Source organism: Mus caroli, unplaced genomic scaffold, assembly GCF_978045245.1.
Source record: "Mus caroli unplaced genomic scaffold, Mus_caroli_1 scaffold_19, whole genome shotgun sequence".
NCBI lineage: Eukaryota > Metazoa > Chordata > Mammalia > Rodentia > Muridae > Mus > Mus caroli.
Genome location: NW_028227274.1, coordinates 63,285,425 through 63,313,293, shown reverse-complemented (window position 1 = coordinate 63,313,293; position 27,869 = coordinate 63,285,425). Strand labels below are relative to the sequence as shown.

At 45.9% G+C, this 27,869-nt stretch overlaps 1 protein-coding gene across 3 annotated transcripts in view; it reads right to left on the bottom strand.

The window, feature by feature from the left end:
* The window catches only part of Nedd4l (NEDD4 like E3 ubiquitin protein ligase), a 324,332-nt gene that overhangs the window by 206,681 nt on the left and 89,782 nt on the right, over nucleotides 1–27,869 (bottom strand). For all 3 annotated transcript variants that reach the window (XM_029471742.2, XM_021151067.3, XM_029471743.2), the window contains exon 2: nucleotides 9,195–9,268. In XM_029471742.2, the coding sequence (XP_029327602.1) occupies nucleotides 9,195–9,268 (74 nt within the window). The remainder of the gene's footprint in view (nucleotides 1–9,194; nucleotides 9,269–27,869) is intronic.

The following is a 27,869-nucleotide window of genomic DNA, read 5'->3' as shown; positions in this document are numbered from 1 at the left end:
GTACACCACAAGCAAAATCGACACACTGTGGATTTCTTCTAGTCCATGGGGATCAACAGTCCCCACACTGTAGCCTGAAATACTATTCTATTGATCAAGGGGGACTTCAAGGTACTCACAGCAGAAATCAAAGGAGGGGGGTTGTTTTATGTGATATTTTCAAAGGGGTAAAAAAAGAAACCACCAATGAAGACAGTGTGCTCGTTTAAATAATAATATGTAAAAGCAAATTCATATTTTGAGTCTATATTAATATTTTAAGATGTAGCCAATACATCAACTTACTGGTTATTTACTTTTTGCCATTTTAGAGGGAAAATATTTGATGTTATTGGGAGCAAACCGTCCCCACAAAAACCCAAGAACTACCTCAGTGCCACTGACAACGGCATGACAAGATGCTGTGATGTGTCTCCGTTCCGGTGTTTAAATGTCACACCTAATGTACAGGAAACACATGAGAATAAGGACCCTGCCATGGTCAGCTTCAGCTGTCAACTTCCCACAACCAGTCAGGAAGAAGATACCACAACTGAGGAATTTCCTAGATAACATACTGGCCTGTAGCTTTATCAGTAAGGTAATTTCTTAATTACTAATTGATGGACAAGAGCCTAGCTCCCTGTGGACAGTGCCATCCCTAGATAAGTGGGCCTAGACTGTTTAAGAAAGATAGCTGAGGGCTGGAGAGATGGCTCAGTGGTTAAGAGCACTGACTGCTCTTCCAAAGGTCCTGAGTTCAATTCCCAGCAACCACATGGTAGCTCACAATCATCTGTAATGGGATCCGATGCCCTCTTCTGGTGCATCTGAGGACAACTACAGTGTACTCATATACATTAAATGAATAAATAAATCTTAAAAAAAAAAAAAAAGATAGCTGAACAAGCCAGAGCAAGCAAGCCATAGCAGTGTTCGTATAAGGCTTCTGCCCCAAGCTCTTGCCTTGAGTTCTAGCCATAGCTTCCCTCCATGATGGGAACACATTAATTCATTAATTGATGACATCGCCAGGAAACAGTGTAATATGCTCAATGAGACAGGATACCTACCAGTCACTCAAAGCTAAGAGGAGAGGAACTAGTCTAGACCAGAGTCCAACAGACCTGACCGATTAGATGCAACATGAGCATCTCAGTCCACTCTTAACAGCCTAGCTGGAAAAGGTATTTTAGAGACACTTAGGGGAGTTCACTTCATGGACAAGGTAACAGTGCCCATTAAGCAATTACTTTTAATTCTGTGAAGACAGTTCTGTGGCTATACACAGGCATTATTTGTTGATTTTTGGAGATGTGGGCTGCAGTACTTAGGGACTAAAACCATGTTATCTGTAATTTGATTTTGAATACTCTTGGGGGAAAACTGATGAAACAAACACAGGAAAGTATTAACTTAGATCTAGATAAAAGAGACCAAAATGAGCTAGTGCCATAGGGATGTGAGCCCTTATTACATAGCATTACAATCTTAGGATTCTTAGCCAGAGGACAGAGGGCTTTCTCTACATATTATACCTCCAGAGCCCTTCAGCCCATTTGTTTCAAAATTCAAACTAGAAGCTGCCAGAAGAACAATCACATTCAAGTCGGTACTAAGGGCTCACCCCACGAATGACAGTGACCCAATCATGTACAGGTCAATACTAAGGACTCACCACACATGACAGTGGCCCAATTGTGTACAGGTCAGTACTAAGGGCTCACCGCACACATGACAGTGACCCAGTCTTGGAAGGGCATAGTAGAGCTCACCACACACTCTGTGAAACTGTGAAACATCACGTTCAGTAAGGAAACATGAAATCCCAGAGCAAGTTTCTATTTTAAAGAGTGGCCCTGTTTCCTCTTCTGAAACTTCACACCGAGAAGACCTCAAGGAGGAAAAGTTGGCAGCTATTAAAATGTAGTCTTACTTGGTTGTTTACATCTAAGACAAAAGGCCAAAAGTCTGGACACTCAAGTGTAGCTGAAGAAGAGCAGGTGTTCAAAGTTTAAAGGGAAAACTTCCAGATCATACCAGCAAAGCACATCTATTCTAAACCTAACAGTCCCAACTCAAAAAGCAACTGTAAGCTACCATGGGTTACAACGGGCAGTAGGTTGAATCTGCTAACAAGGTATGGAATGAAAATGTGGAAGATCTCTGCTGGCCACCTGCTCTGACAACCCAGGTAGCACCTGAACTCTCAGCCCTCAAGAGCAGCATTGCACACATCATGATTTGCTGACTCTTGCTTGCCTCCATTTCTTATCTGCAAAGCAGAAAAACAAAGATACCTACTGTGTGTAGACAGTTCCAACCTTCAGTCCCAGTCACATAAGCAGCACTGGCTAGTGTGTGCATGGCGAAGTGTATAGCACCCCATCACACATAGGTAAACCTCTACCGCAGATACAAATCTCTAACAGGAGAGACTCCCGGTTCTACAGCCTGCACCCTCTGTCAAGCAGCCCAATGAGGATCCAAAGAACATGAGGCCAAGGTGACTCAGGTCACAAATCCTAACACCTAACCAGGACTTTTGTAAGTCTAAGCGTCCCAATGGTGTCAGCTGAAAGCTGGGTTGCCAGAAAGAACACAGGATATGAATACCTTAAACAGGTACCTATGTACTTTGGCCTTGCACAGGTAGGTATCCATATCCACAGGTCTTTGGCCTGTACTGTGCTGGCTGTACACCAAGACTTAAACTGAGGCCTAGGTACTGAGCTCAGCTATAAGCTGGAGCTTCAATTTCACCTCAGAGTCCCAAAGATACACAGGACCCCTCCGCCAACCCAGGAAGGTACCACAGTAAAGGCCTCTAATAGCACAAGGACACCATCATGCTGGTGTGTCATCTGTATGGGGTTGGTCCTCAGGTGCTGTTTGTCCAATAAGCATGAGATACCGTGACTCACTGCCCTCCTGCTTCATGCCTCATACTATCCTGACTGTGCACGTCACTGAGTTCAAAAAGCAGGACCTGTGCCTGTCCCATCAGAAAGTATCCACAAGGATGCAGCTTCAGTTTCTGCCTTGGCTCTCAAATGATGCCTGACCCACTACCTGCATTTCAGTGGGATGGCAGCCAAGGTGACCCACAGCACCTGTGTGTTCCTCCATCCATCTCCCACGTCCTTGGGTCTTTCCTGACTCCTAATGCTAAGGAGTTGGTACAAAGGCCCTGACCCTCCATTCCCAATCCTGGCTTGGCCTTATTTATCCACAGAGAAACTTCTGGGATCTACTATGGTATGGGTGATTTTATCCCTCTGCAAGATATAAAACTGTACCTTTTAACAGATGTCAGCACCAAATCCCCTTTGCCCAACATTCCTTTATCTGCCATCCTGTGCCTGGCTACCTATCTACATACTCATCAGGCACGAGGCTTCTGGTGAGCTCCCTCTGCTGTGTCTCCAGAGCTCCTGAGAGAATCAGAACAAGGACTTCCCCTGGATGCCCAAGAGAGGAGCGAGGGTAAGGAGTCCACCACATCCGCAGGAAGAAGAAAAAATCCACTCTCTAGGCTGGCAGTCCTATTGGAACACACCAATCCCACTGCACTTAAGGAGTTCAAGTCAGTGTACTGACCCCAATCACACACAGGATTCCTGGGCCTACCACAGTGATGAAGAAGCAAGACTGGCCTCTAAACATACCAGCTTTGTAAGGTAAGAGCTGGAGGAAGACAGAGTCTCAGCGACTCACTGTAGACCAGGGACATCACAGGGAAGGGACCTGTACGTGTATTCTGCCACTGAAACAGACCAATGGGGGAGGGGGCAGTCAAGTGAGAAGCTACCACAAAGAATGCAAACAGACTCCCAGCACAACTAAAATCAGCAGCCACAACAAGCAGCAGCAACTTGCTTAGAGTGTGGTGAGTTCTCAATGACAGAGTAGAAGCAGCAATGATGAAGAGAAGGAAGAGGTGAAGTAGGCCCCATTCATGCAGACTCTAGGTTGTTTCTTAGGGACAGTGGGGGCTATAGGAGACTCTAGAAGGTGAAAACCAGAATACAATCCTAGCCATCAGAAGCCAAACTAGCAGAGCTGCCAGCCAAGGGGCTGTGGAGAAAGCTCAGTCAGTAAAGGGCTTGCCATTCAAGCACGAGGGTTTGAGTTCAAGTCCCAGAAGTCATGTTTAAAAAGCAAGTGTGATGGAATGCTTGGGGAAGCAGACACAGTTAGATCCCTGGGGTCTGCTGGCCAAATATAGAATACCCTAATGAGTGAAGTCCGGGCCAATGGAACGCCTTGTCTTTAAAAAACAAACAAACTAAAAAAAAATCCAAATAATCTAAAAACCAAAGTGGATATTACACAAGTGCACACATACATACATGCGTATACACAGATGTGCACACACACAAGTGCGCACACACACTTGTACACACACATATAATCAAGGTAGACATTACACAGGTGTATGAACACACACAAGTGCACACACACATACATGTGCATACATATATACTTGCACACATAGTACACACACATAAGTGCATACACACACAGACACACACACACACACTCTGAAAGAGAAAAAGGTACAAGCCAAAGCTGATTGAGGCCAAGATAGAGTTGCAACCCCGGGGCAGGCAGCAAGCCGGAACAAAAAGACTCAGAAGCAGCCAGGCTTCACCCGGCCCCTGCAGATGGCAGAACAGTGCTTCAGTGTCTCACTGGCATCCCACTCTCTAAAGGATTCAATTATCTTTTGCCTGGCACTCTTCTGGAGCCGGGCATGGAGGTGCGTGCTTGTAAGCACAGCATATGGGAGGCAGAGGCAGGACAATTGAGAGCTTCAGGTTTAACTGGATATGGCAAGACCGTCTCAAACAAACAACACATTTGGAGGGAGGGGGGAAAATCACTGCCTTTCTTTGTCATTGTAGAGGGAATAAAGACTGGATGTCTGCCACCTAGGGTGACAAGAGACTCAATCTGCATCTTACACCTTGGCATCCCATTTTGCACAGTGTTGACTTCAGGCAGAAGTGTCCGAATCTTAGAGGAAGAACTGTGTGACTGTCCTTTCCTGACCTCCAGGTGGAAGCTGGTAGGGAAGTCCCCTCTGCCACTCTTCACATGAGTAAGTAGTCTGCACCAAGGCTCAGATAACTGATCTGCTCTGAACAAAGGGTCTTTCTGAATAGAACGTAGACTTGGCAACAGTAGAAACGAAAAACAATCTTTGCCTCCTAAGTCCTGGACTGTGGCCCAGGGAACCAAAAAAGGAGAAGAGCGTCTCGGCATAGGTCTCTCAAGAGAGGACTGGTGAGTTCCCGCTGTGGGGACACAGGCCACCAGGGTGTAGCTCTCCCAACGCCTTGAACAAAGAGGAAGTACTCTTCTTCTCCACAAGTACCCCCAAATTACCATGCAGGCCAAGTCTCACATTCTGTCTCCCTGGCCTCCCACACCAGTATCCCCTGTCATGCCTCAGGCCAAGGAACTTCCATAGTGAGAGTTCCAAGCTCCTACCCTGACTGTTGCCAGGGAGATGGAGTTCCAGTGAGGCATGGGCTAGGGAATACTGAGGCTGGGGGTGAAGGGAAATTGTTTGCTGGCCCAGGGTTCTGAAGCACACAGTGGATGGCAGGAAACACACTGCAAAAGACTGCTCTTGTACTCGTGACCACGGCCTAATGCTACCTCAGAGCTTCTGCTGACTGACCACTGTGGGCTCTCCCTGGACTCCAGCCTTTGGCTGCAGGGTGGTGTTATCTGTTTCACAGACCTGCTGGTGACACAGAGGGTTTTGAAAGATGTCAGGCGGAAAGTGAATGAGGGTCACCAGAAAAATATCAAGTAATAAGACAAGGTTTAGAAGGACAACATCATCAACCAAGCAAACCAACGAGAGCAAGTCCATAAAAAGAGGGAGGAAATGAGGGGACCCTAGAATAGAGCTCTTCACCCCAGAATCAGGTGAATCAAGAATGTCAGTACATTAGCAACAACACGGGCTGCCAAGGCCATCTGTATAACAACACTCCTTGTATAGAGAGATACTTCAGAGAAGAATGCCAGGACAGCAGTGCCTAAGGCCTTAGCACATGTGACCAAGGACAGTTTATTGAACTAACAACCTGACCATGCCTGAGACTCTCATGGAAACCTCACAAAGGCATATCTTCACCCTGCTGTACAATCCTGTGACTCACAGTTTTCCTTATCAGACTGTAATCCTATCCAAGGCACCCAGGAGCCACCCTATGATCCCATCCAAAATACAGAAGTGGGGCAGAGTCATTGGAAACCTTTTGGGCAGCACCCATCTTTCTGTCAATTTTCATGTTTACATCTTTGTTCAAATGTCTTCAGTGGGACATAAACCCATGCCAGGAAGTTTGGTACGGTAAGGCAGGTCAAGGCCTGGAGACTTGGTGGACACACACCTGAGGCTTAGGCGACTCCCAGCTCCCAGCCAGACTCCTGACAGAACAAGCGCTATGCTCACACAGAAGAAACGTGTCTTACGGTCAAGTAGGCTCAAGACAGAGTTCTCCATGTTAATGAGGTACCTAGAGGTCCTTCTCTGGCACTGATCTCTCAGGCTACACAGTTTGTCTTTCTAATTTGCATCTAATTTGCACCCGGTCCCTAAGGAGAGTCCTTATTTTCATACAAATAGGAAAACTTGAGAGCTGAAATGTATAGGTGTTCTTATAAGATTCTGAGCCTAGTTCCATTACATTAATAACAAACTGAGAAATGGGATCATAAGATATTTCATCTTTTAAAAAATGTCTTTTAAGATTTTATTTATTTATTTATTTAACTCAGTGACAGAGGCAAGCAAAAGCTGTATTAGAGAATCTCCAGATAACCCGTGGACAGACACTGAAAGGACAGACACTGTGTTGTCGCTGGAAGCTAAGGGGTTAAGAAAGGAAAGGTCAGTCGGTAGACTGTCCCAGTCCCAAGTCATACTTGCACCTGTGTGCAAGTCTGGCAGCCTGAGAGTGATGCCCCAAACCCACATAAAGGTACAAGGAGAAAAGCAACTCCACAGAGCCGTTGGCTGACTTCCACATGCACGGCGTAGCATGTGGATACCTAGACACGTGATTTTTTTTTTTTTAATTTTAATTATTTCAAAGGTCATCTGAGCTGAGTTGGGCGATAGTGGCAGGATATGAGTTGAAGCTTTGATAGGGATGGAATTTGAGAATTCCAGGAATTGGGGTCATTTTAGGTTGGTAGGAGGAGAATTCCTGGAAACAGTGACAGGGTTGCCCTGGAAGGGAAGAGAGGGAAGCACAGGGCTTTCCTGTCCCCACCTCCAGGGTAGGCCTCCCTTTGCCTGAGCATAGGAAGGTGGTCAACACCATAGTGTGTGTTCACAGTCAATGGAGAGATACCATTTGCATGGGATGTGTGTCTCGCCCACATTCCCACAGCACAGGGAAAATGCTGGGCTTTCAGACACTCCCATTCCCAGGGACCCATCCACCCTAAGAGCTTGTCTTTCATTAGCTGTTTGAAGCACACAGAAGAAAGCTCTTTAAACAATATGCCAATATTCGCTTTTTTTTTTTTATAATTTCTCATTCTATAAACTCACATACTATCATTAACAGGCAGAATTCAGTGATGTGTGCGGTGTGGGCAGTCAGACAACAGGGGTGTTACATGCACTGGCAGTAGAGGGTTTCTCTAGGGTTTGGGGAGGGAGGCAGGGTGTGACATGTTAAGGGGTCCTGTTATGCATGGTCTCCTGCATCTGGCAGAGAAGCTGTCATAAGAGGACCATAGGGCAAAGCATGGGGGCCAACAAGAACATGATGACATGAATCTTCAGCAGGCACCAGCCCTCTTTTGAGACCATTCCACCACAAAATAGAAAAGGGCCTTGGACAGGGGACAGTAGGCTGTCTAGTCATTGAACTGCTGACCTCTGTGACATAGGGACTAGTTGGCCTTAGCACACACCGCTGAACTATCTCAAGAATAATCGAGCAAGCTGGGCTCAAACACTTCTAGGTCTCAGCTGGGTCAAAGCTCAAGAGCTCTGTGTGCTCCAAAATCTGGCTCAAATCCTTTCACACTGTTTTATCATCATCCTGCCTCCTTCCCATAACACACTGCCACGCCCTACGGAGAGCCTACATGGCCAAAAAGGCCTTGGAATATCACAAGCAGCACTGAAATGAGTGCTAAAGCACCCAGAAGCTCAGACGGCCCCCAAACCAAGGCATCGGTGAGACAACGAACACCACCAACAACACCCAGCCACCCCATCCCCAGACGAAGATTATACACGTCAACCACACCAAGTTCAAGAAACAGTTCGTGCTTTTATTTCCCCCTAGTGAGGAATTGAAAGCACAAAGCAAGCCCCAGAGAGGCCATCCCTCAGCATGTCTGGAGAACTGCCTCCACTTCCTCCCATGGCTCCCGGAGGTCAGATGTCTGTGTCACTTACATAAAATGCTATGCTGTGGTTTTTGTAAATAACCAGTGCATATCTCCCATATACCTTGAATCACTTCTACATCTCTCACAGTACCTACCCTACCCTAACACAACACTGTGTAAGTCACTGTTGTACTGTATTGTTAAGAAACAACGGCTGGGTGCGCATGGGGAGCCACTGTACATGTTCAATACCAAGATCATTTCGCCCCCCCCCCAAATATTTCTGAATGGGGATTGGGAGACTCCACGGATCCAGAGGCAGTAGAAGTGATAAAAATAAGCACGGCCATATTCCCAAACAGAGGGGAGGAAGAACCCTCGCCTGAATCCACTTTCCTCAAGCAGCCAGCCCTAATGAGGGACCCAGCTGAGTACCCTGGTGACACACTTAGTCATCGTGATTAGATACCCATGCAAGTGCCACCCTTGGCCAGCTGCAGCACCATCAGGCACGAAACCAACCTCCCAGGTGGCTCTGCCTGTGGGTGGTCCAGGGGCACCCCTAAGTTTGAAAAGGATTTACCAGCCAGGTCTTCTGGCTCAGGCCGACAATTCCAGCATTCAAGGGGCAGAGACATCAGGACCACAAGTTCAAATCTGGTCAAGGGAAACTTAGTGAGCCCCTGTCTCAAAAGAAAATATAAGGGTGTGTGTGTTCAGTTGTTGAACACTTGCTTAACATGCACAAGGCCTTAGGGTCAGTCCCCAATATCCCCCACTACCACCAAAGTTTACCAGGTTTCCCAGAAGCCCCCATACACACAAAAAAGCAAACATACCTGGCTCCAAATATGTCCTTCTTGGCGAGGTCAATTCCAGAAACAACTTTTACTCTGAGGATACGAGATTCTCCCTGTTAGAAAAGGGGAGGAAAAATGACAAGGTTAAAGCTGATCTGTACGAAGATGGCTCTCTCCACCTGATGCTTCAAGTCAGTACTGATATATGATTAGGAACTCCTGCTCACAGCTGTGTTCAGAGGGCAACACGGCAGCTATACAATGCTAAGGCTCAAGCCAGGAATGGGGACATGCATAGAATCCTAGTGCTCAGGAGGCAGAGGTAGGAAGTTCACGAGGCCACCTTTGGCTACACAGTGAACTCCAGGCTAGTTAGGGATATATAATGAGATTCCGTATAAAAACAAAAGTCCAAATGGGCAGCTGGGAGGATAGCTCACTCAGTAAAGCGTTTACCCTGCAAGCAGGAGAATCTGAGTTCAATTCCCAAGTCCCACATAAAAAAACTGGGCATGGTATGAGTTTGCAATCCCGATGCTGGGAAGGCAGAGATAGGGTGTATCCCTGGGGCTACTGAAGTGATTTGCTGAATTACAGCCCAGTGGAAAACTAGGTCTAGAAAGAAAGGAAAGGAAAGGAAGGAAGGCAGGGAGGAAGGCAGGTAGGCAGGCAAGCCAACCAAACAAGGTAGATGGCACCTTGAGGAACAAGATTTAATACACAACACAATGGGAAAAGACTCTAGAAACAGAAACATCCTGATTAATCAAACCGAGATTTAATTCTCAGCAGCCAGGTCATTAACATCAATTACTTCTGATATTTGAGGAAATGCTGCCCAGGTGTACCAAGATCACAAATAATCACAGGGGAGACTGAGATAGTATCTGCCAACGATCAAGTACCAAAACCACTATAAATAATTCCTTTTCCAAGTGCATCAAGTGATTCAAGTGCGTATATTTATAGATGTGGCCAGCAGTAGAATAGAAAGACGTTTTATGTAGTGAAATAGCTAAGAAAACAACGTGTTTCTCAAAAATGCAGCATTAGCAAGCGACAATAATTCCCTGGTTCCGATAAAGAGAAATCCAAAGCCTCTTTCTGAAAGGTAACCCTTCTCAGACTGGTTGGTCAGCTCTCCATCCACCCACCCAGTCATCCGCCTCCTCTATCCTTCTAGTGTTGAAGTCTCTCCTAGGCACTGGCACTGAACTTGGCCTTCAGATAAAAACCAAAGTCTACTGGAAGTTACAGACACCAGCACATCGGTAGCAGGTGAAGGACCAAAGGTTGAGAATCACCTGAGAATGGATGAGGTGGTGTAGGAGGAGGGCTGAACCAAGGTCACAGAAGTCTGAGTTTGGCTCACTAATAACATAAGCTGAAATAGAGGATCGTGTTCAACACACCTAGGCTACAAATCAGATGGCCAATGGGAGAAACACAGGGTCTGAGTTAGAGATGTCGGAGCTGATCAGCCTAGACTGGGAGGCTGGTAGTGATTGACAGCGGTCTCCAGAAAGTTATCCAAGAATAAAATAGAAGCAATGACTAGGAATGGAGCCCTTGGGACACAGTGGTGAGCAATGAGAGAGACACAACCAAGAACTCATCTGCCGAGGAAGAAAACCTGTGCGATCGTATGATGATAATGGAGAAAGCCAGGGCAAAGCCAAAGGTGGATCAAATCTGCTAACTAAACACAGATCTGCCGTACGTTTGGACAGCTAGGACACGTGTTTGAGATGACTTGCACCCCAGGAGCCTTCCATCCACCCATGCATCCATCTCCTATCCCACTCTGCCTTTCTCCCTCCCTGACATAGCACTGCCTCCACACAAATACAGAGGAAAACACAAGAATATAAAGAAGATGTTCTCTTCATATCTGTGCCGGGGGGATCAGGTCGGTGGCACTCTGCGGGAATTGTGTTCATTCTCCAGCATCTAAAACAACAGCAGTGTTTGGCAACCCCGAAGGACTGATCAGGAAAGGGAAAGTAAGGGCAGAGTCATCGGGGATAACAAAGACACCATGCCACCTTAGTGAGCCAGCCTCCCTTGCAGTTACCAAAGCACCTCTGAGTCTGCTGGGATCGTCCTGACCTATCATCTATATGCTTACAGATCAGGGGTCAAGAATTCTTTCTGGGGCACAAGGTATTCTACAGAGAGAGGCTCTTTTCTATTTCTCCCCAAGCTGTTCTTTGCTCTTGGTCATGTGGTGCCTCCCAGAACCTGCTCATATCAAGAGATGGCACAGTGAAACTAGTTTTTTACATATGGATCAGAATCTGGTAGCATGCCTCTGCAGAATTCATTGTATGCCTAAGAAGTGTGTATGGCCTGCTAGTGCCCAGTGCAAAACAAAGCAAAACAAAACAAAACAAAACAAAAAAAAACCTGAGCACTAACCTACCAAATACCTATGAGTTCATGCCAGATCATAGGGGGAACAAGGAGCCTTAATATAAATACTAGAGCCAAGCACGCTCCTAAATGTAGCCATACTGTGGGTGAATGTGTGTGTATATGTGTGTGTGTGCGCACGCGCGCACGTCACGCTCGAACACTCGTGCTCACACATGCAAGAAGAGTGTGTGTGGTGGGGAAGGTGGGAGGGGTGGAATCTGAGGACACCACAATGGCTGGGCATTGTCTAAAGGGGTGACAGGCTAGTGTCAGTTGCAACTGAAGGGACACACCAGGCAGCAAGAGGAGACGTGTGGAATGACCCTGAAGTAAAGAAGTGAGTACCTGTTAAACCTGGAGTGTTGCTTACTTACGCTCAACTCAGACCCAGCTGTGGCTGCCTGCACTGGTGATGGTGGATGTGGAGGAAATGAAGGGATACTGTTTATGATGGAGCGCAAGGCACCAATGGTTACACACCACAGGGAAGAAGGTCATCATGCTGGTGAGAAACTACTCACCGTCCTCTGGGAAGTCTCAGACATCCTGAGTCCTGCCCAGCAAAGATTATGTGATAGGGACCTCAACCAAACTGTTACCAGGTCTGAAGAGGAGGGATAAGGCTAGTTCACATCTGGGTTCCCATTGAGTGAATGGTCTCACCTGGGTGGCCTACTTTCTAAATTAAGGAAAAAAAACAAAAAAACCCAGGCAACATTGACATGAGTGAATGCTGAAAGATAAACTCAAATAAAGAGAAAGCCAGACTTTGCTAAAGAAATCAGGTCTTTCACTTAGTAAATGTGAGCACCTGCTCTGAAATCTCACGTTGCAAGGAAGATTCTGAGGTCAACCTGCCCTGCAGCCAGCCTTCCCCTGCTTCTGAAAGCACCTCCCATAAGCCCTCGTAATACAGGAAGTCGCACGCAGCCCAGCAGAAGCTTGCTAAAAGGATTAGTATCTCTAAATCCTCTAAAACTTCATTCATGTGCTCTGCTCGACAGAATCTCACTTGTGAATCAATCTTTAAAAAGCCGATCTTAGGGGGGGGGGAGCACAGCAGAGCAGAAGAATGCACCCCAGCAAAATTCGAGGACCTGAGTGAGTGCACACCCTCGCAGCCCAGGCAGAGAGTCTGGATCCGTAGTGCTCCTAGCAGAATGGAAAGTGGAGACAGAACCCAGGAGCTCTCCGAAGACCTAGCACTTTCAAAGCCACTTTCAAAGGCTATTCTCTCATCTCCACATGTGTACCTTGACACACATATGCATGTATCCTCATACACAAATGCACATACACCACCTTGCCTTCTCTACATACATACACACACACACACACACACACACACACGCGCTCAAACACATACATCCCTGTGTGATCATGTGATGATAAAGGAGAAACCAGGGCAAAACCCAAGGTGGATCAAATCTGCTAACTAACCACAGATCTGCTGTATGCTTGGACAATTAGAACACGTGCTTGAGAGGACTTGTACCCCAGGAGTCTTCATCCATCTCCTATCCCACCCTGCCTTCCTCCCTCCCTGACATAACACTGCCTCCACACAAATTCACATACACCACCTTGCCTTCTCTGCATACACACACACACACACACATGCACAGTACACATATATACATGCACACTGAAAGATCTTTTAAGTCACACATAAGTACAAAAAGTATCCTGAGGGTTGGAGGTTAAGACTGAGAAAAATCTAAAAGCCTCTACAACAATAAACTATAATATTATTATAATGGTATAATAGGCTATATCATACTAATATGATATCATTATTATATAATGGTATAATATTAATAATAGGTATAAAAGGGCTGGAGAGGTGGCTCAGGCAAGCAGGACAACCTGGGTTAGGATCCTTACCACCCAACACATATGCGACAAAACAAAACAAAACAAAACAACAAAACACTCTGGGTACAACAAGTGCCTACAGTCTCAGTGATGTTGAAGTGGAGATGAGATGGATCCCGGGGATTCCTAGCCAAACCCATTCAGTGAGAGACCTAGTCTCAAAGATAAGATACAACATTATCAAAGAAGAGACCCTGCATGGACCGCAGCCCTCTACACATGTGCGCGCGCACACACACACACACACACACACACACACACACACACGAGCATGTACTTACATATAAACATGAAATAATGGCTGCTTGTACTTTGACTTACAACCAGACCTTGAAATAAGGATTCCTGGAGTTGGCTCACTAACTACTGGGCCCTGAGACAAGGACCATATGGAACCAGTGGCCTTCCCCTGCCTTCTCACCTATCACTATCACCCACCCCTACCACTGCCCCTCTGATGTGGGATTGCCTGGAGTCTGAACCCAGAATTCCAACCAGAACTTGGATCAACAGGTTGCCCAACCTTTATCAGAGACCTTTCTTGCAACATATGGGGCTTAACACAGAGTCTCACAGATAGATACTGTGCAGAGAGTGAGAGACTTTGCTCACTCAGTCCTAAACAAGATGTCTTTATTAGACATCCTCCCCCCAAGACTCTGGGATCTATGTGAAAGAGGAGGTGGAGTGACTGAAAATGCCAAAGGTGATGGGTGACTCCAAGGAAACAGCATCTTCCAGATACAACAACAGTGTGTGAGTGTGTGCGTGTGTGTGTGTGGTTGTTTCTCTTGTTTTTGTTTTTGTTTTTGTTTTTGAGACAGGGTTTCTCTGTGTAACCCTGACTGTCCTGGCACTCATGGTGTAGACCAGGCTGGCCTTGAACTCAAAAATCCACCTGCCTCTGCCTCCCAAGTGCTGGGACTAAAGGTGTGCGCCACCACCCCCGGTGTGGTTGTTTCTCTTAAGTTGGGTGGGTGGGGAGGTGGTGGAGGATTTGGGAGGAGTTAGGAAAAGGAAAGAATATGATCAAACTATAGTGTATGTAATTCTCAAAAAATAAAGTATTTTTAAAATATGCATTATACACACACACACACTACATTGTGCTGTTCCTCCATCTAATGCGAACCTACTGAATACCCATCATGTGCCAGATTATTATCTGAGGACAGAAATGTAAACAAGACAGAGTTCTCAGAGAACTCAAGAATCCAGAAGAGGCAGAAGGACAGACTGGAAACACTCAGGCTTCTGATGGCAGTAAGTGCCTTAGAGACATCATGAGAGTCAGAGAAGTAGCTAATCATGGCGGGCGGTACATGCTGAGTGATAACGGAAGACCACCCTGAGGGGAAGACACTTGAGTGAAGGCCTGTGAAGCAGTGTTGAGGGTGAGCAGGAAGCTTCAGGCTGGGGCTGACAGCAAATCTGAGGACACATGGACAGACCAGTGAAGAACATGCCCAGAAGGGCACTGTGGTATGGTGTGAGGAGGTCAGAGACCAGACAGGAATCTTTAGAAGAGGGTAAGACATTACACCAATCATTTTGATGGAAGCGCTAAACCTTGGGTGACAATCATGGCTTACACAGAATGGAGGTAGAGAACCTGTTGGGGCTTCCAGCAGGGTGAATACCGGAAGTAACTGAGACCGAGCAAGCAAGAGTACATTCAGTCGGGCATGGTGGTGTGTCCGTGTAATTCCAGTACTCACAGGCTAAGGGATATAAGTCAAGGGCTCCAGGGAAATGGAGACAGCACAGTTAACACTGTCTAAACCAAACAAAGTCATAAAACCTAAGTTCAAAATGAAATATCTGATTCCAGCCTGGCATGGTGGCACACACCTTAATCCAATCATTCAAGAGGCAGTGGAATGTGAATCTCTGTGAGTTTAAGGCCAGACCGCTCTACATAGTGAGTTCCAGGACAGTCATACAGACCCAACAAGAACAAAAAAGAATCAAGCAAACAAAATAAAAAATGAGTCGATAGCCAAGCAAATCGTTAATATGCTGTTTCCTTTTTCTACCTGGACACATAACCAGACTACATTTCCCAGACTCCCTTGTGGTTAGGGAGACATCATATGATTAAGTTCTGGCCAATGGATTGTTGGAAGAAATGATGAGGGCTTCTGCCAATGACTCATAAGCCATCCCTACTGGACACACTCTGTTTGCATCTCCATCTCTCTGCTAAATGGAAAGAAGCACGCATGATGCTCTGGAGAGGGAAACTTCACTGAGAGTAAAAAGAAACCTCGCACGCCCACCCCATGACCTGCTGCCCCCTCCCAGATCAGAAGATCAGCGGCCCTCTGAAAACCAAAAACTGAGGCAGCTGTGAGCCTGCCTTCCTATTCAGCATCTTACTGCTTTGCTCTGTTTTGTTTTGAGGCAATGACAGGGCTAAAGAGATGGCTCAGCAGGAAGAGGAGGTTCAGAGCTGAGTCCGATCCCTAATCCCACAAGATGGCAGTAGAGAGCCGAAACCTGAGCTGTCCTCTGACCTCGGCACACCAGCCTCAACAGGCACACAACTGCACAACATGCTCATGCACACACAATAACTAATTAAAAAAAAAAAAAAGGCAATGATATATCTATGCAGCAAAGTATCTAGGAAATATGCCATATACTGATTACCTCTGGCTAGTGGGCAATGCCTTCTTTACTTGTAGTTTTTCCTTTGAAACATAAACTATCTCTCCCTTCCTTCCTTTCTTTCTTTCTTTCTTTCTTTCTTTCTTTCTTTCTTTCTTTCTTTCTTTCTTTTAAATAAGCACTTGCCTGAGTTTGTAGCTCCATCTGGCACTTGCATAGCCAGCACCACAAGGAACGAAATGGGGGGAGATCCCGACTTTTACACAAGTCTCAACACAAACAAATGATAGAGGAAAGTTAAAAACCGTAAGTCACGGGTGAAGGTCCCGTCATTTCTAAAGTGACTCAGCCCACACTGTCAAATGAAAACAAACCCATGAGCTTTTGACCCGTGTTCCCAAGTCGCAAAGATATAGCACTGCATCTTGGGATGATATTAAATCTTTTTCTTTTCCAAGTGCCTTTACTGCCATGTCGAATACCCAGGCTAAACTGGAATTCACTACGTAGCTGAGGGTAGCCTTGAATTTTTTTTAAAGATTTATTTATTTATACATAAGTACGCTGTAGCTGTCTTCAGACACACCAGAAAGGGCATCAGATCCCATTACAGATGGTTGTGAGCCACCATGTGGTTGCTGGGATTTGAACTTGGGACCTCCAGAAGAGCAGTCAGTGCTCTTAACCACTGAGCCATCTCTCCAACCCATGAAATCTTATGTAATATGCAGCCAGCAGCTGGGAGACGGAGAGGGGAGGGCCTTTTACTGAGCACTAACTGTTTACAAGCAGATGTTGTAAGAAAGCTTGCAGCCGGGCGTGGTGGTGCACGCCTTTAATCCCAGCACTCGGGAGGCAGAGGCAGGTGGATTTCTGAGTTCGAGGCCAGCCTGGTCTACAGAGTGAGTTCCAGGACAGCCAGGGCTATACAGAGAAACCCTGTCTCGAAAAACCAAAAAAAAAAAAAAAAAAAGAAAGCTTGCTCGCTCTCTGAAGTTCAAGCAGAGTGTTACACTATAAAATCCATTTTTAAACAGTAAAGATTCCTTATCTTTGTTTCCTCAAAATGACAAACCTAAATACAGATAAGCAGCTGCCATCAGGGAGCACGGGAGCAGGTAAAAGGTATGTGACTAATTTACCACATGCAGCGGGCCTCGGGCTGAATGACTGTACTTTCTGAAGCATGCCATTACTTTCATAAAAATCTATGCATGGTATTTTGGTCCTTAGTTATGACTTTAGTAGAGTCAAATATTTAACGAAGGTGACACAGCATCCACAATAAAAATATTATTCAGAGAGGGACTGCACAATCCAGAAAGAGGCAGGCACAGAAGAGGCCAGACCAGACCTAAGTTCCCATGTCTCTTCCTGTTACTCATCTCCTGTTGTACATGGCCGTCATATAACAGGGGTGACCCCAGATACTCTGCATGTGTGACTTTCCTGAGCATTGGTGGCAAGCATTTTAAATGGTCTTAGACCACGTGGAAGTGGCACCGGGTGATGTCCACCGAAATATCTGTCTCTGAAATACCCCATCTATCAAAATCCTCCTCCTGGCAAACGAAACAAAAGAGGTATCTCAAATCTACCCAAAATTCCCAGTGATGGGATCTGCCTTTCCCCTGTGTCCTTTCCCTGAGATAGCGACTGCTTATCTACTAGTGCTCTCTGTCACTGCAGCTGCTGTCTCTGAAAGAATGTGATAGCTGACCTGGGAAATCACCTTTTTCTTGCGTGGGGAACTAGCAGTGACCCATGGTTTCACGTACACCAGCTGTCCACATGGATAAGGAAGTCCTAAGTCAGGGATTTCACTATCTTGCCCATTATCCTCTTTATTATTTATGTATTTGTCTTCCCTACCCAATGGCATACTCATAAATCCAGTCAGTACTTGCGACACTGTAGAGCCACCTGTGGACTAAGAGATACCACCATCAATCTCCACCACAGACTGCACACACACACACACACACACACACACACATCATGCAATTTTAGTAACCTTTTAGAAAGTGGAAGCTGCCCTCTTGGTAACCAATGCTTATCACTGTCTTTCTATCCCTGCCTCAAACCTCAGACAAAATCATGTGCTATATATTTCTAGAAGACTTTTTTTTTAAAGAACAGTTCCAGGTTCACAGCAAAAGAGAATAAAAGGTACAGTGGTCTCCTCCAGGCTACCGTACTACCCTAGGATGCTCTTGAATAGTCTTCCCTGCTACCAGCTCCCTGCATCTTTGACACTTGTTACCTGCGATCCAATTGTAAAAATACGCAGGGTCGTGCAGAATCTGCAACTTCTATCAGTGTTCACTGAACAATGTGTCGTCAGTGTGTGTGCACAAATAAGTACAGTTTTTCCTTATCTATATTTGAAATAGAACCCAAATACCCCCTCCCCACATCACACACATCCCCATCATCTGGATCCTTCCCTTTTTGGTCTCTCCACCCTAATTCCTGCCCTCTAAGCCTTTCCTGCTCTTCATTTCCATGGTAGGTTTCAGGAACATCTCTGCAACTCTCCCCCTGGGTTCTGCACTAGGCCTGTCTAAAGTCACATTTGATGATGACATTATTGAAGGCACGTTGAGCACTGACGAGGCTACACACTGATGAAAAAGCTCTGTCCTCCTTCAACTGTGGAGTTAAAATATGGACACAGTTATCTTTTCCTTGGGAGTGGCGAGAGGTAGAAAGGCTCGGTAAGAACAAAGATAGAGTAGAGAATGGGAGTGGCCCAAAGCCTGGGCGACAGGTCCAGCTCCAGCTCCTAGAGTGACGACACCAAGTCCCAACTCACAGGACTAGCTCCTATGGCTGTCTGTCTATGGCTGTCTGTCCATGATTAGCCCAACATAGGACACATAGTCAAGTTCAACCCTATAACACTGCACACTGACAACTAAAGAACATGGTATCTTAAAACTGCAGGGACCGAGGGGCTCCATATACTTTGACCTTGACCAGAAAACAGCCATTCTCACACCAAGTAGGTTCAGCTAACAAGTAGGAGAAAGGAAGGGAATGTCTTTCAGAGCAAGGCTGGCCTCTAATGGAACTGCCCAAGAGCACTCTGCCTTCACACACTGTAGGGAATATTTAAAATATGCCCGAGGTTCCTTGGCGTTCTTTTCTTCCTTCTCCCTGACAGTAGAGGACCTGAATTGTAATAACTTGTTTCCAGTAGAATATATAGGACCTAACAGAATGTGACTTTGAAGAATAGGCCATGGGACACCCAATCTGACCCTGCCACCTCACAAGGGGACAGAAGCAGCCACGGTGTTATAAGTTTGTATGGAGAGAAACTGAGGCCTCCTCTCTACAGCCATGAGATTGAGCCAGTGCTATATTTTGAATATGGAATGTTCCTCAAAGGTCAATGTGTAAATGCAAGGGCTTGTCAGTCAATGGCAGTGCTGTCAGGTGGAGCCAGTCATCTTTGTTCATTATATATTCCCCCATAATGCACTGTGTCACCACATGCCCAAAGCAATGAGACTGAAACCTCCCTAACTGAGGACTACCTATGTACATGTACATATACATATACATACATATATATTTGCATATCTAAATCATATGCATATATTTCCTTTTCAGGCTGATTGTCTCAAGTGTTTGGTCACAGCCACAGGGAGCTAACATACTGAATTCTCAATTTCAGTCATGTCTTCAATGTGAGAATTGCTGCAGGAGTTTGAACAGGCTCTTGTGGGAGGGAGGAAGGTAAGGAGGAGATAGGGCAGAGAGAATGAGAACTCAGAACTCGTCAGAAGCACTGCTTCCTGTGGGATTCAGTAACCTGGGAATGACACCAGACCCGTTCAACTGCATGATCAAGGGCCAGTGTTTCTTCTAAAATTTTTCAGACAGAGCTGCATGCTTGCAAGCCAATGGCTCTAAAGCCCAGTAACAGTGACATCTTGCTGCACGTATACACGTCAAAAAAATCACTGTACACATGTAAAGTTAACAAGGGTGAAAACGCAAGCCAGCTCCGTGGGCATGCTGCCAAGCCTGACAACCTGAGTTCAGTTCCTGGGGCCTGCATGGTAGACAGAGAGAACCAATTTATCCATTCATTTACCCTCTGACCTGCACATATGCACCATGGCGCATGAAGGCACACACAATAAATATAATTTTAAAAAAAGAAGGAGGAGACTGGAAAGCTGCTTGTGAGTCCAGCACAATACCCAACCAAGTCACCAAGAAAGAAGAACAAAACCAGGTAAAAATCCCAACTGGGGCCACTGGCCCTTTTATGAGAACTGTCAACGTTCTGGAAAATTCTCAGAGGAAGCAGGCTGGCAGGAAGCTAGAACTGAAACTCAAGTTGACTAAAAACTGTTGAGGGAAGAGTGAGACTGCTTCCAAGCAACCTCGGGGGACCCTGGCAAGAAAGGAGAAGCCACGCTCCGAGAGAAACCAAATACAAGACAAGGTGGTCTTCTAGGAACTGACTGTGTCCAGGGAGGGTCTGCTGAGGCCACAGCCACAGCCACCTGCATCAGAAAAGCTCTGTGGTGGTGACCGACAAATTCCCCCAACGGCTCTCCACTATGAGTAATCTTCCTGATCATCCAGTGCTAGAATCACTGGGCCCACAGTGAATCGCACGAAGAACTCAATACTCTTTGACCCATGACTTCAAAGTGCTCACGTGATATTTCTTCCCGCAGAGACAACACTAGATGCCTTTGTGTCTGGCTCCAAGGAAAGCGGAGCCTGGCATTCAAAGTGGTTAACCTGAGTTCCTGGCCCGCTTCCCTGTTCTACATCATTCCACCCATAAGCTCCATCCCTTGGGAAAAGGGAGCTTAGCTGGTGAGGTGAAAGCAAGCGGAGTGGGGGCCAGGCTCAGCACTATGACAAGAGATATCCCCCCACTGTGTCCTAGCAAAAAATGAAAGGTCTGTGGCCAGGCAGATTACTTAGAGGGGGAAAAAACAAAAACAAAAACAAAACAAAAAAAAACCAAAACCAAAACAAACAAACAAAAACTTGCCATGCAGGTAAGAAGACCTGAGTTCGAATCTCTAAGAAGAACTCAAGCAAAAACCAGGGGTAGCAGCGAATGTCTCCAGTCCTGGTGCTGCTATCATGAGATGTGAGGCAGAGAGAAGACAATCCTTAGATGCTTGCCTATGTTCATAGCAGTACACAGCAGGAGACGCTACCTCAATCAAGGTAGAAGGCAAAAAAAACAGTCCTCAAGGGAAATTTTCCTATGATCACATATGGTACCACAGCACAGGTGTGCCTGAACTCACACACACAACGATATACATGGATGGATGGATTGGTGGCTAGGTGAATAGACAGACAGACAGACAGACAGACAGACAGCTAGCTATATAGCTCTAGCTAACCCCAGTCAAAAAGACGTATATTTCCGACAATCTAGAAAGCTGGGGAAGAGGGATTACAAATGAAAGGCCACCCTGGGCCCCTTAGTGAGACCTTGCTTTAAAACTAGAAAGTTAAGAGAGGTTGGCAGACACAGCTCAGTGCTACGGGGGCTGTCAATCATGGTACTTGGTTGGAATACAGAAGTACAGTCTGGTCAGAATACATGGTACGTGGTCAGAATACACCCCAAACAGAGAACAAGCAAGTTCTTCCCAGTGGACGTGGAGTTTGGCAGTGACCCCAGCTAGCAACACCAGATGATCACATGTCAGAAATCCACAGTGAATCTGAAATTATGGAAGAGTAGAGGAGGCAGTCACCGAACCAAGGGCATGAAACGAAGGACCCACGAACATGCCAACCCAGATGGCTGCTTTCGTCGGTTAATTAAAAATTCTTTTTTACCGGATCGTTGGTCCAAATCCCTGTAAAAGGTTTTCAGAGGATCTGCTTGTCAATGGTTCTTTTGTTCCGTCCCTCTAATCAGAAGACAGGAAACATTTTGAGTTCCTCTGAGATCACTGAGAATCATCTTGTGTTTACAGTTCTAAAAATGACCGTAATAAACAATAGAACTGTTTTACAGTCCAAAGCCATTAGCTCAGGAGCTAAAATTCTGCATTTTTTCATGGCAGATGTGAGTGACCTCTCATAAAAGTTGAGGTCTGGAGTTCTGGTTGGAATGTATACTCTAAATAAAAAGGAACGGAAAGGGGCCAGGGTCCCAAGGGCCCTCAAGAAGATGCCCCCACCCCAGGCCTCAGAGATAAAACTCAACAAGAAGTATGACTCTGGTTAGAGTGGCACACATGTAGGGACTGCCCAAGAGCTTTGGCCAAGTGTCAGGCATGGCTCTTGCACCAAGAAACGGCCCAGATGGGAAGGCATGGGGATGGCGAGTATCCTCACAGTGGGTAAACTGCAGTTCAACCCACACTGCCTGATGTGCATAGGTTCGGAGCAAGGCTTCAGCTTCCTGACTGGCACATCTACACCGTTCCTTGCCGCTGCTTCTCAAGTACTGCACTTCCCACTGGACAGGCCCCTCTGTAGTCATATACTTCCTACACCTCAGACAGCCGCCTGCTTCCACGACCAGGCCCTATTCTGACCATACAACAGGACTGACAACTCCCCCTATACATACACACCCTACAGACAGTGCCCAAGTGGCCTATGTTGGCATTATAGACGTTCTGTTCCTTTAGTCACATGGATAATCCTTGAATTTACTCCTATTACTGCCTCATTTGCTCCTAGGTTCATATATAGAGTATAATTCCATTCCTAGTTCCTGGGTCTGTGTGATTCCCTTGTGGAGCACATATCCACATATGAGCTACAGCTGGAAGCCATTCTGTGCTGATCCACTGTGAACAAAAGGAAGGCAAGTGGCGAAACCAAGTTTCAGGACCTGAGACCCAGGGACAGCACCTGCTACCTGGCTTTCCCACTGGCTCTATGAAGACATACCCATAGTCACTGAGAGACACTTCCATTGTTCTCTAGTGGATGGCAGGGACAAGGGCACATCCCAACCCTGCAGACAAAATGTTACGGTTCTGAAGATGATCTACAGGTGCAACTGCTGACGGCCATGCTTCTGCAGATCTGCCTGTTTGCTGCAGAGCTCAGTCAGCTTGCTTTGTGAAGGGCAGCATGACTACACCTGTGTCTGAACAGCCTTTCTAGGGGCCCTAGGCCAGTTAAGTCCTTCTTCCATGACCCCCACAGTACACCGTCACTCTTCCATTCCTTTCTTTTCAGTGCTTTCCGAAGAGCTCTCCCCTTGAAGATGAAGCCCTTGGGAATAGGGGCCATAGCGCAGTTCATGAGGATAAGGGGTCACATGTAACCTCCATGGCCAGAGAGTCCCTAAGGTGACCCTCACGTGGCTCAGCACAAGACAGTCCTCCCAGATTCTGGCAAAGATTGGACGGAGCACCTGAGATTGCAAGGAAGATGTAGATGGTGCTGATGACAAGGAAAGCAAGAGAGTGAAGCACAAATAGTGAACATTAAAAAGGAGAGGAGTGGTCAGTGGGGCTGGCACAGCAGACACGGGGACTGTCAAGCCTGACTGTCTGAGTTGGATCCCAAGAATCTGAATGGTAGAAGAACGTTGAATACCACAAGTTAACCTCTGACTTCCAGATGGGCACGACAGCACGCGCACACACACATACACAGAAAAAGATAACAGAAAGCTGGTGATATAATTCAGCTGGCCCAAGTACCCACCTAGCACATATAAAACCCCGAGTTTGACCCCAAGAGCTGCCAGGAGGTAAAAGAAGGAGGAAGCACCCCTGAAATTCCTTTCCTGATGGGATTAAAGCTTTAGGATGTGCTGACAACAGAGCAGGAAGGGACTTCACCAGCCGGTTCACTCCTTCTCTGGACCAGGCGATCACATGAAGTTATAGCCACAGCAGAGTTAATGAGAGTTCCACTGTGTCCAGGGGCCAGCTCCTATCCAAATTACACCCATTAGAAATGCTAGCAAGGTCCTGGGGAGAGACACAGGGTCCTGTGATTAGATCCATCCAACACAATGCCCTGAGACAGGAGAGCATAGAAGGGGACACAAACAGCAGGCTAACACAATTCACAGTGGATCTACAAACTAGCTAAGATATCAGATGACCACATCAGAATCCAGAAGACTCTCATCAGACTGGGTAATGGGCCAAGCAGCACAGACTGGGCTCTATGGTGGTGTGTGCTATGACTGCCCACCTCAGAGGAAAAAGCAGGACAGAAGAAACAAAGTGGGGGCTTGTAGTATCTAGGGGGCTTTGTGGTCTCAAGGTCTACATAACTGAGTGACAGGACAGGGTAGCCTTTTGGACTCTTCCCAGGCCAGACCAAGGGCTTTCATTCCAACTGCCCTGGCCAGCATGATGCTTAAAACCTAAGAGTCAGGATTTAAGATGAACACTGTGAATACTGTGGGTTTGCTTTTTTTTTTTTTTTTTTTTAATAGGGTGAAATGTATACAACGGAACCAAGCCAACCTAAGAAAGGATGGCAGTGTTCTGTACATACAGGTGTGACTGACAGTCCAAAATAGACTGGCACATTAAAAAAAAAAAAAAAAAAAAGCCAGGACATTGTGTGAGGTCTGACAGCATTTATATCAGAAGGAGAGGAGGAAGCAGTTAAACACAAATATTTGCTTGCAAGTTCATATTGAAAACTCGGTAAGGACACGAGAACCTGATGACCCTGGAAGATTCTGGGGTCACAGGCAGTAGGAAAGAGAAGATTTCTCCCTGTGTGGTCTCCTTGACTCTTTGAAATTAAAACCATCAAATTATATTAAGAAATTAAAAACATGTGTTGAGTAGCCAGGATAGTTAATAACCAAAATGACAAAAGGCATTTTAAGGATGGTATAAGAGGGTCTAGAGAGATGGCTCTTTGGCTAAGAACATCTTGTTGCTCTAAAAACCCAAAGTCATTTCCTGGTACCCACACGGTAGTTCAAACCATCTACAACTCTGGGTTATCAACACCCTTCTTCGGATACTGGGACCGGGCATGACAAGGTACACGTACATACATGCAGGCAAAACACTCATAGATAAGTTTAAATGGGCTATTGAAAAAAAATAGTATATGAATGTTTAATCGTGGTTTAGGGAAGAAAGAAAGAGCAAGCACATTCTTTCTGCAGGAAAAGACCAGAACAGTGAGTCATTTTCTGTTGGGAGTGGGGAAGAAGCTGAATTCGGGGAAAGCTACACAGAGCAGATGTGCTTCACAGCAGAGAGGGAGCTTCTGGTCCTTACCAGAGTCCTACTGAGAACAGGTGGCCTCCAGGAACAGGGGATGGCCCTTGTTTGTTCTAACCAGACAGCAAGGCTGATATCCTACCAGACACAGCAACAGGGGCAGGAAATAAACCAGAGGGTCTCTGTATCCCTCCTCATTCCTGAATGTTGGCAGACCTTCATCTCAGTAGGAATCGTAGCATCACAGAGTAATTGAGATGCAGGGTTGGGGCTCCTCCAAGAGCAAGCACAGGAACAATGAACACTTCGCACTTCCTTCACGGCGCACACTTCATTCAAAAGCTTAGGCTTCCTCCTCGTCTGTCTGCAATTAGCGTGAACATGGCAATGAAATACTAGTCTACGTCTACAGCGTTTGGGAGTTCTGTGTCTCACTGTTCTCACTCCAAAAATGATTTACATTGCAGAGCCCACTCTGCTGAGAAGGAAAATCCTCTTAGGAAGAGTACAACACTCGCACTGCATTGCTTTGGGGTCTAAATGTGACAAGACAGCCTAGGAGAGCAGTCCAGCCACCTCCAACTCTGCAGTACACTATGAAACCACAGGGAAAGGCAGAATCACCACTAGGCAAGAGCAAGAAGACCATCCTGGCCATGGGACGCACTGCAGTGGGCACTGAGCGGACTTAGCAGAAACATGGAGAAGGCCCCAAGGCCCAGTACAACAGAGTGAGAAAGCTACAGGCTCCAGCCAAAGGCCAGAGAATATGAGTATGGCATGGATCGTCATCCAAGGCCAAAGACACCCAAAGCCAAGCCAGACTTTGAACATATCCTTAATTCTTGTCTTCTTCTCTCTAGCCTGGGGAATGTGTGATGGTTGCCTCTCATCTAGAATGCTAGCACATTCCAAGTCACTAGCTTTGCCTTGAGGAGGAGGTTAGCCTGAAAGGTGCAACGACTTCACAGACCCATGCTTCTCTGATCTTGTCTCCTTCAAATGTGTGACCAGCCACCATCAGACTACACTGAATGTATCCACAGCCTCCGCATGCAGCCTCGCCTTTTCATTCACGTCATTACAGAGACAAACAGGGTAACATATTAACTAGGTAACTTTGGCTCTGAGAAACCTCTACTCCCTAACTTCTGAAATGTGTCTTGTGTTTCAACTCACACCTTTACAAAGGTGAAATAGAAACTGGGTGGTGGTGGCATACACTTAGTCCTAGCACTTGGGAGGCAGAGGCAGGTGGTCATCTGTGACACGTCTGGTCTACAGAGTGAGTTTCAGGACTGCCAAGGCTACACAGAGAAACCCTTTCTTGAAAAAACAAACAAAAACAAAAAAAGGTGAAACAGACATGAATTAGCTTGACCAGTTACCTCAAAAATTACTTCCAATCAGAGGTTGTATCTATGATCTAATTTGCAGGGTTTGGGCTTCTTGTGTGGTGTGAAGGATGTGTGTTTGTGTGTGTGTGTGTGTCTGTGTACACACGTGTGCTTGCATGTAGAGGCCAGAGGTATAGCATCTCCCTAGAGCTAGAGTTACAGGTAGTTGTGAGTCTCCTGACTCTGTAAGACCAGTGCCCACTCTTAACCATGAACCTCTTTCCCAGCCCCCTCTTTTTTTTTTTTTTTTTTTTTTTTGGTTTTTCGAGACAGGGTTTCTCTGTGTAGCCCTGGCTGTCCTGGAACTCACTTTGTAGACCAGACTGGCCTCGAACTCAGAAATTCACCTGCCTCTGCCTCCCAAGTGCTGGGATTAAAGGCGTGCGCCACCACGCCCGGCTGCCCAGCCCCCTCTTAATTTCAAGTGAAACTAAGTCAAGCTGACTACTTAGCTTTTGTTTAAATTGTAAGACAGGATCTCTATTACAGAACTTGTACAGACACAGTCTCTAAAAGGACACCTAAAAGTTCTAAAAAAAAAAAAAAAAACAAAACAAAAACAAAAAAAAAAAACAAAAGAGGAATAAATATCCTTCCAAAATAGCTGGGAAGAAATACTCAAAGTCATGGCTGAAATCAATGAAATAGAAACAAACAAACAAACAACAACAACAACGAGTTGGTTCATCCCAGAGATTCCGGGATGGTTCAACATATGTACATTAATAAACAAAATCTACCACATAAACAGACTGAAAGACAAAAAACACATGATAGGCTCATTAGATGCAGAAAAGGTATTTGATAAAATATAATAGCCCTTCATAAAAAAAAAAAAAGTCCTGGAGATAGCAGGAATCCAAGGGAGATATCTCATCATAATAAAGTTGATTTATAGCAAGCCTATTGCCAACATCAACATAAATGGAGAGAAACGCAAAGCATTCATTCAGGAACAAGCCAAGGATGTCCACTCTCTCCACACACCTATTCAATATGGTACTTAAGTCTTAGTAACAAAATAAATGTACGTGATCAAGCGGATCCAAATATGAAAGGAAGAATTCAAATACCCTTATTTCCAGATGGTAAGATTTTACGCATCAAAGACTCTTAAGACTCCCCCAGGAAAATTCTACGTTTGATGAACACTTTCTAACACACAAGAATCATTGGCCTTCTTAGATGAAAATGACAAATGGACCGAGGAAAGAATCCTGGAAATAGAATCGTTCACACAATAGCCACAA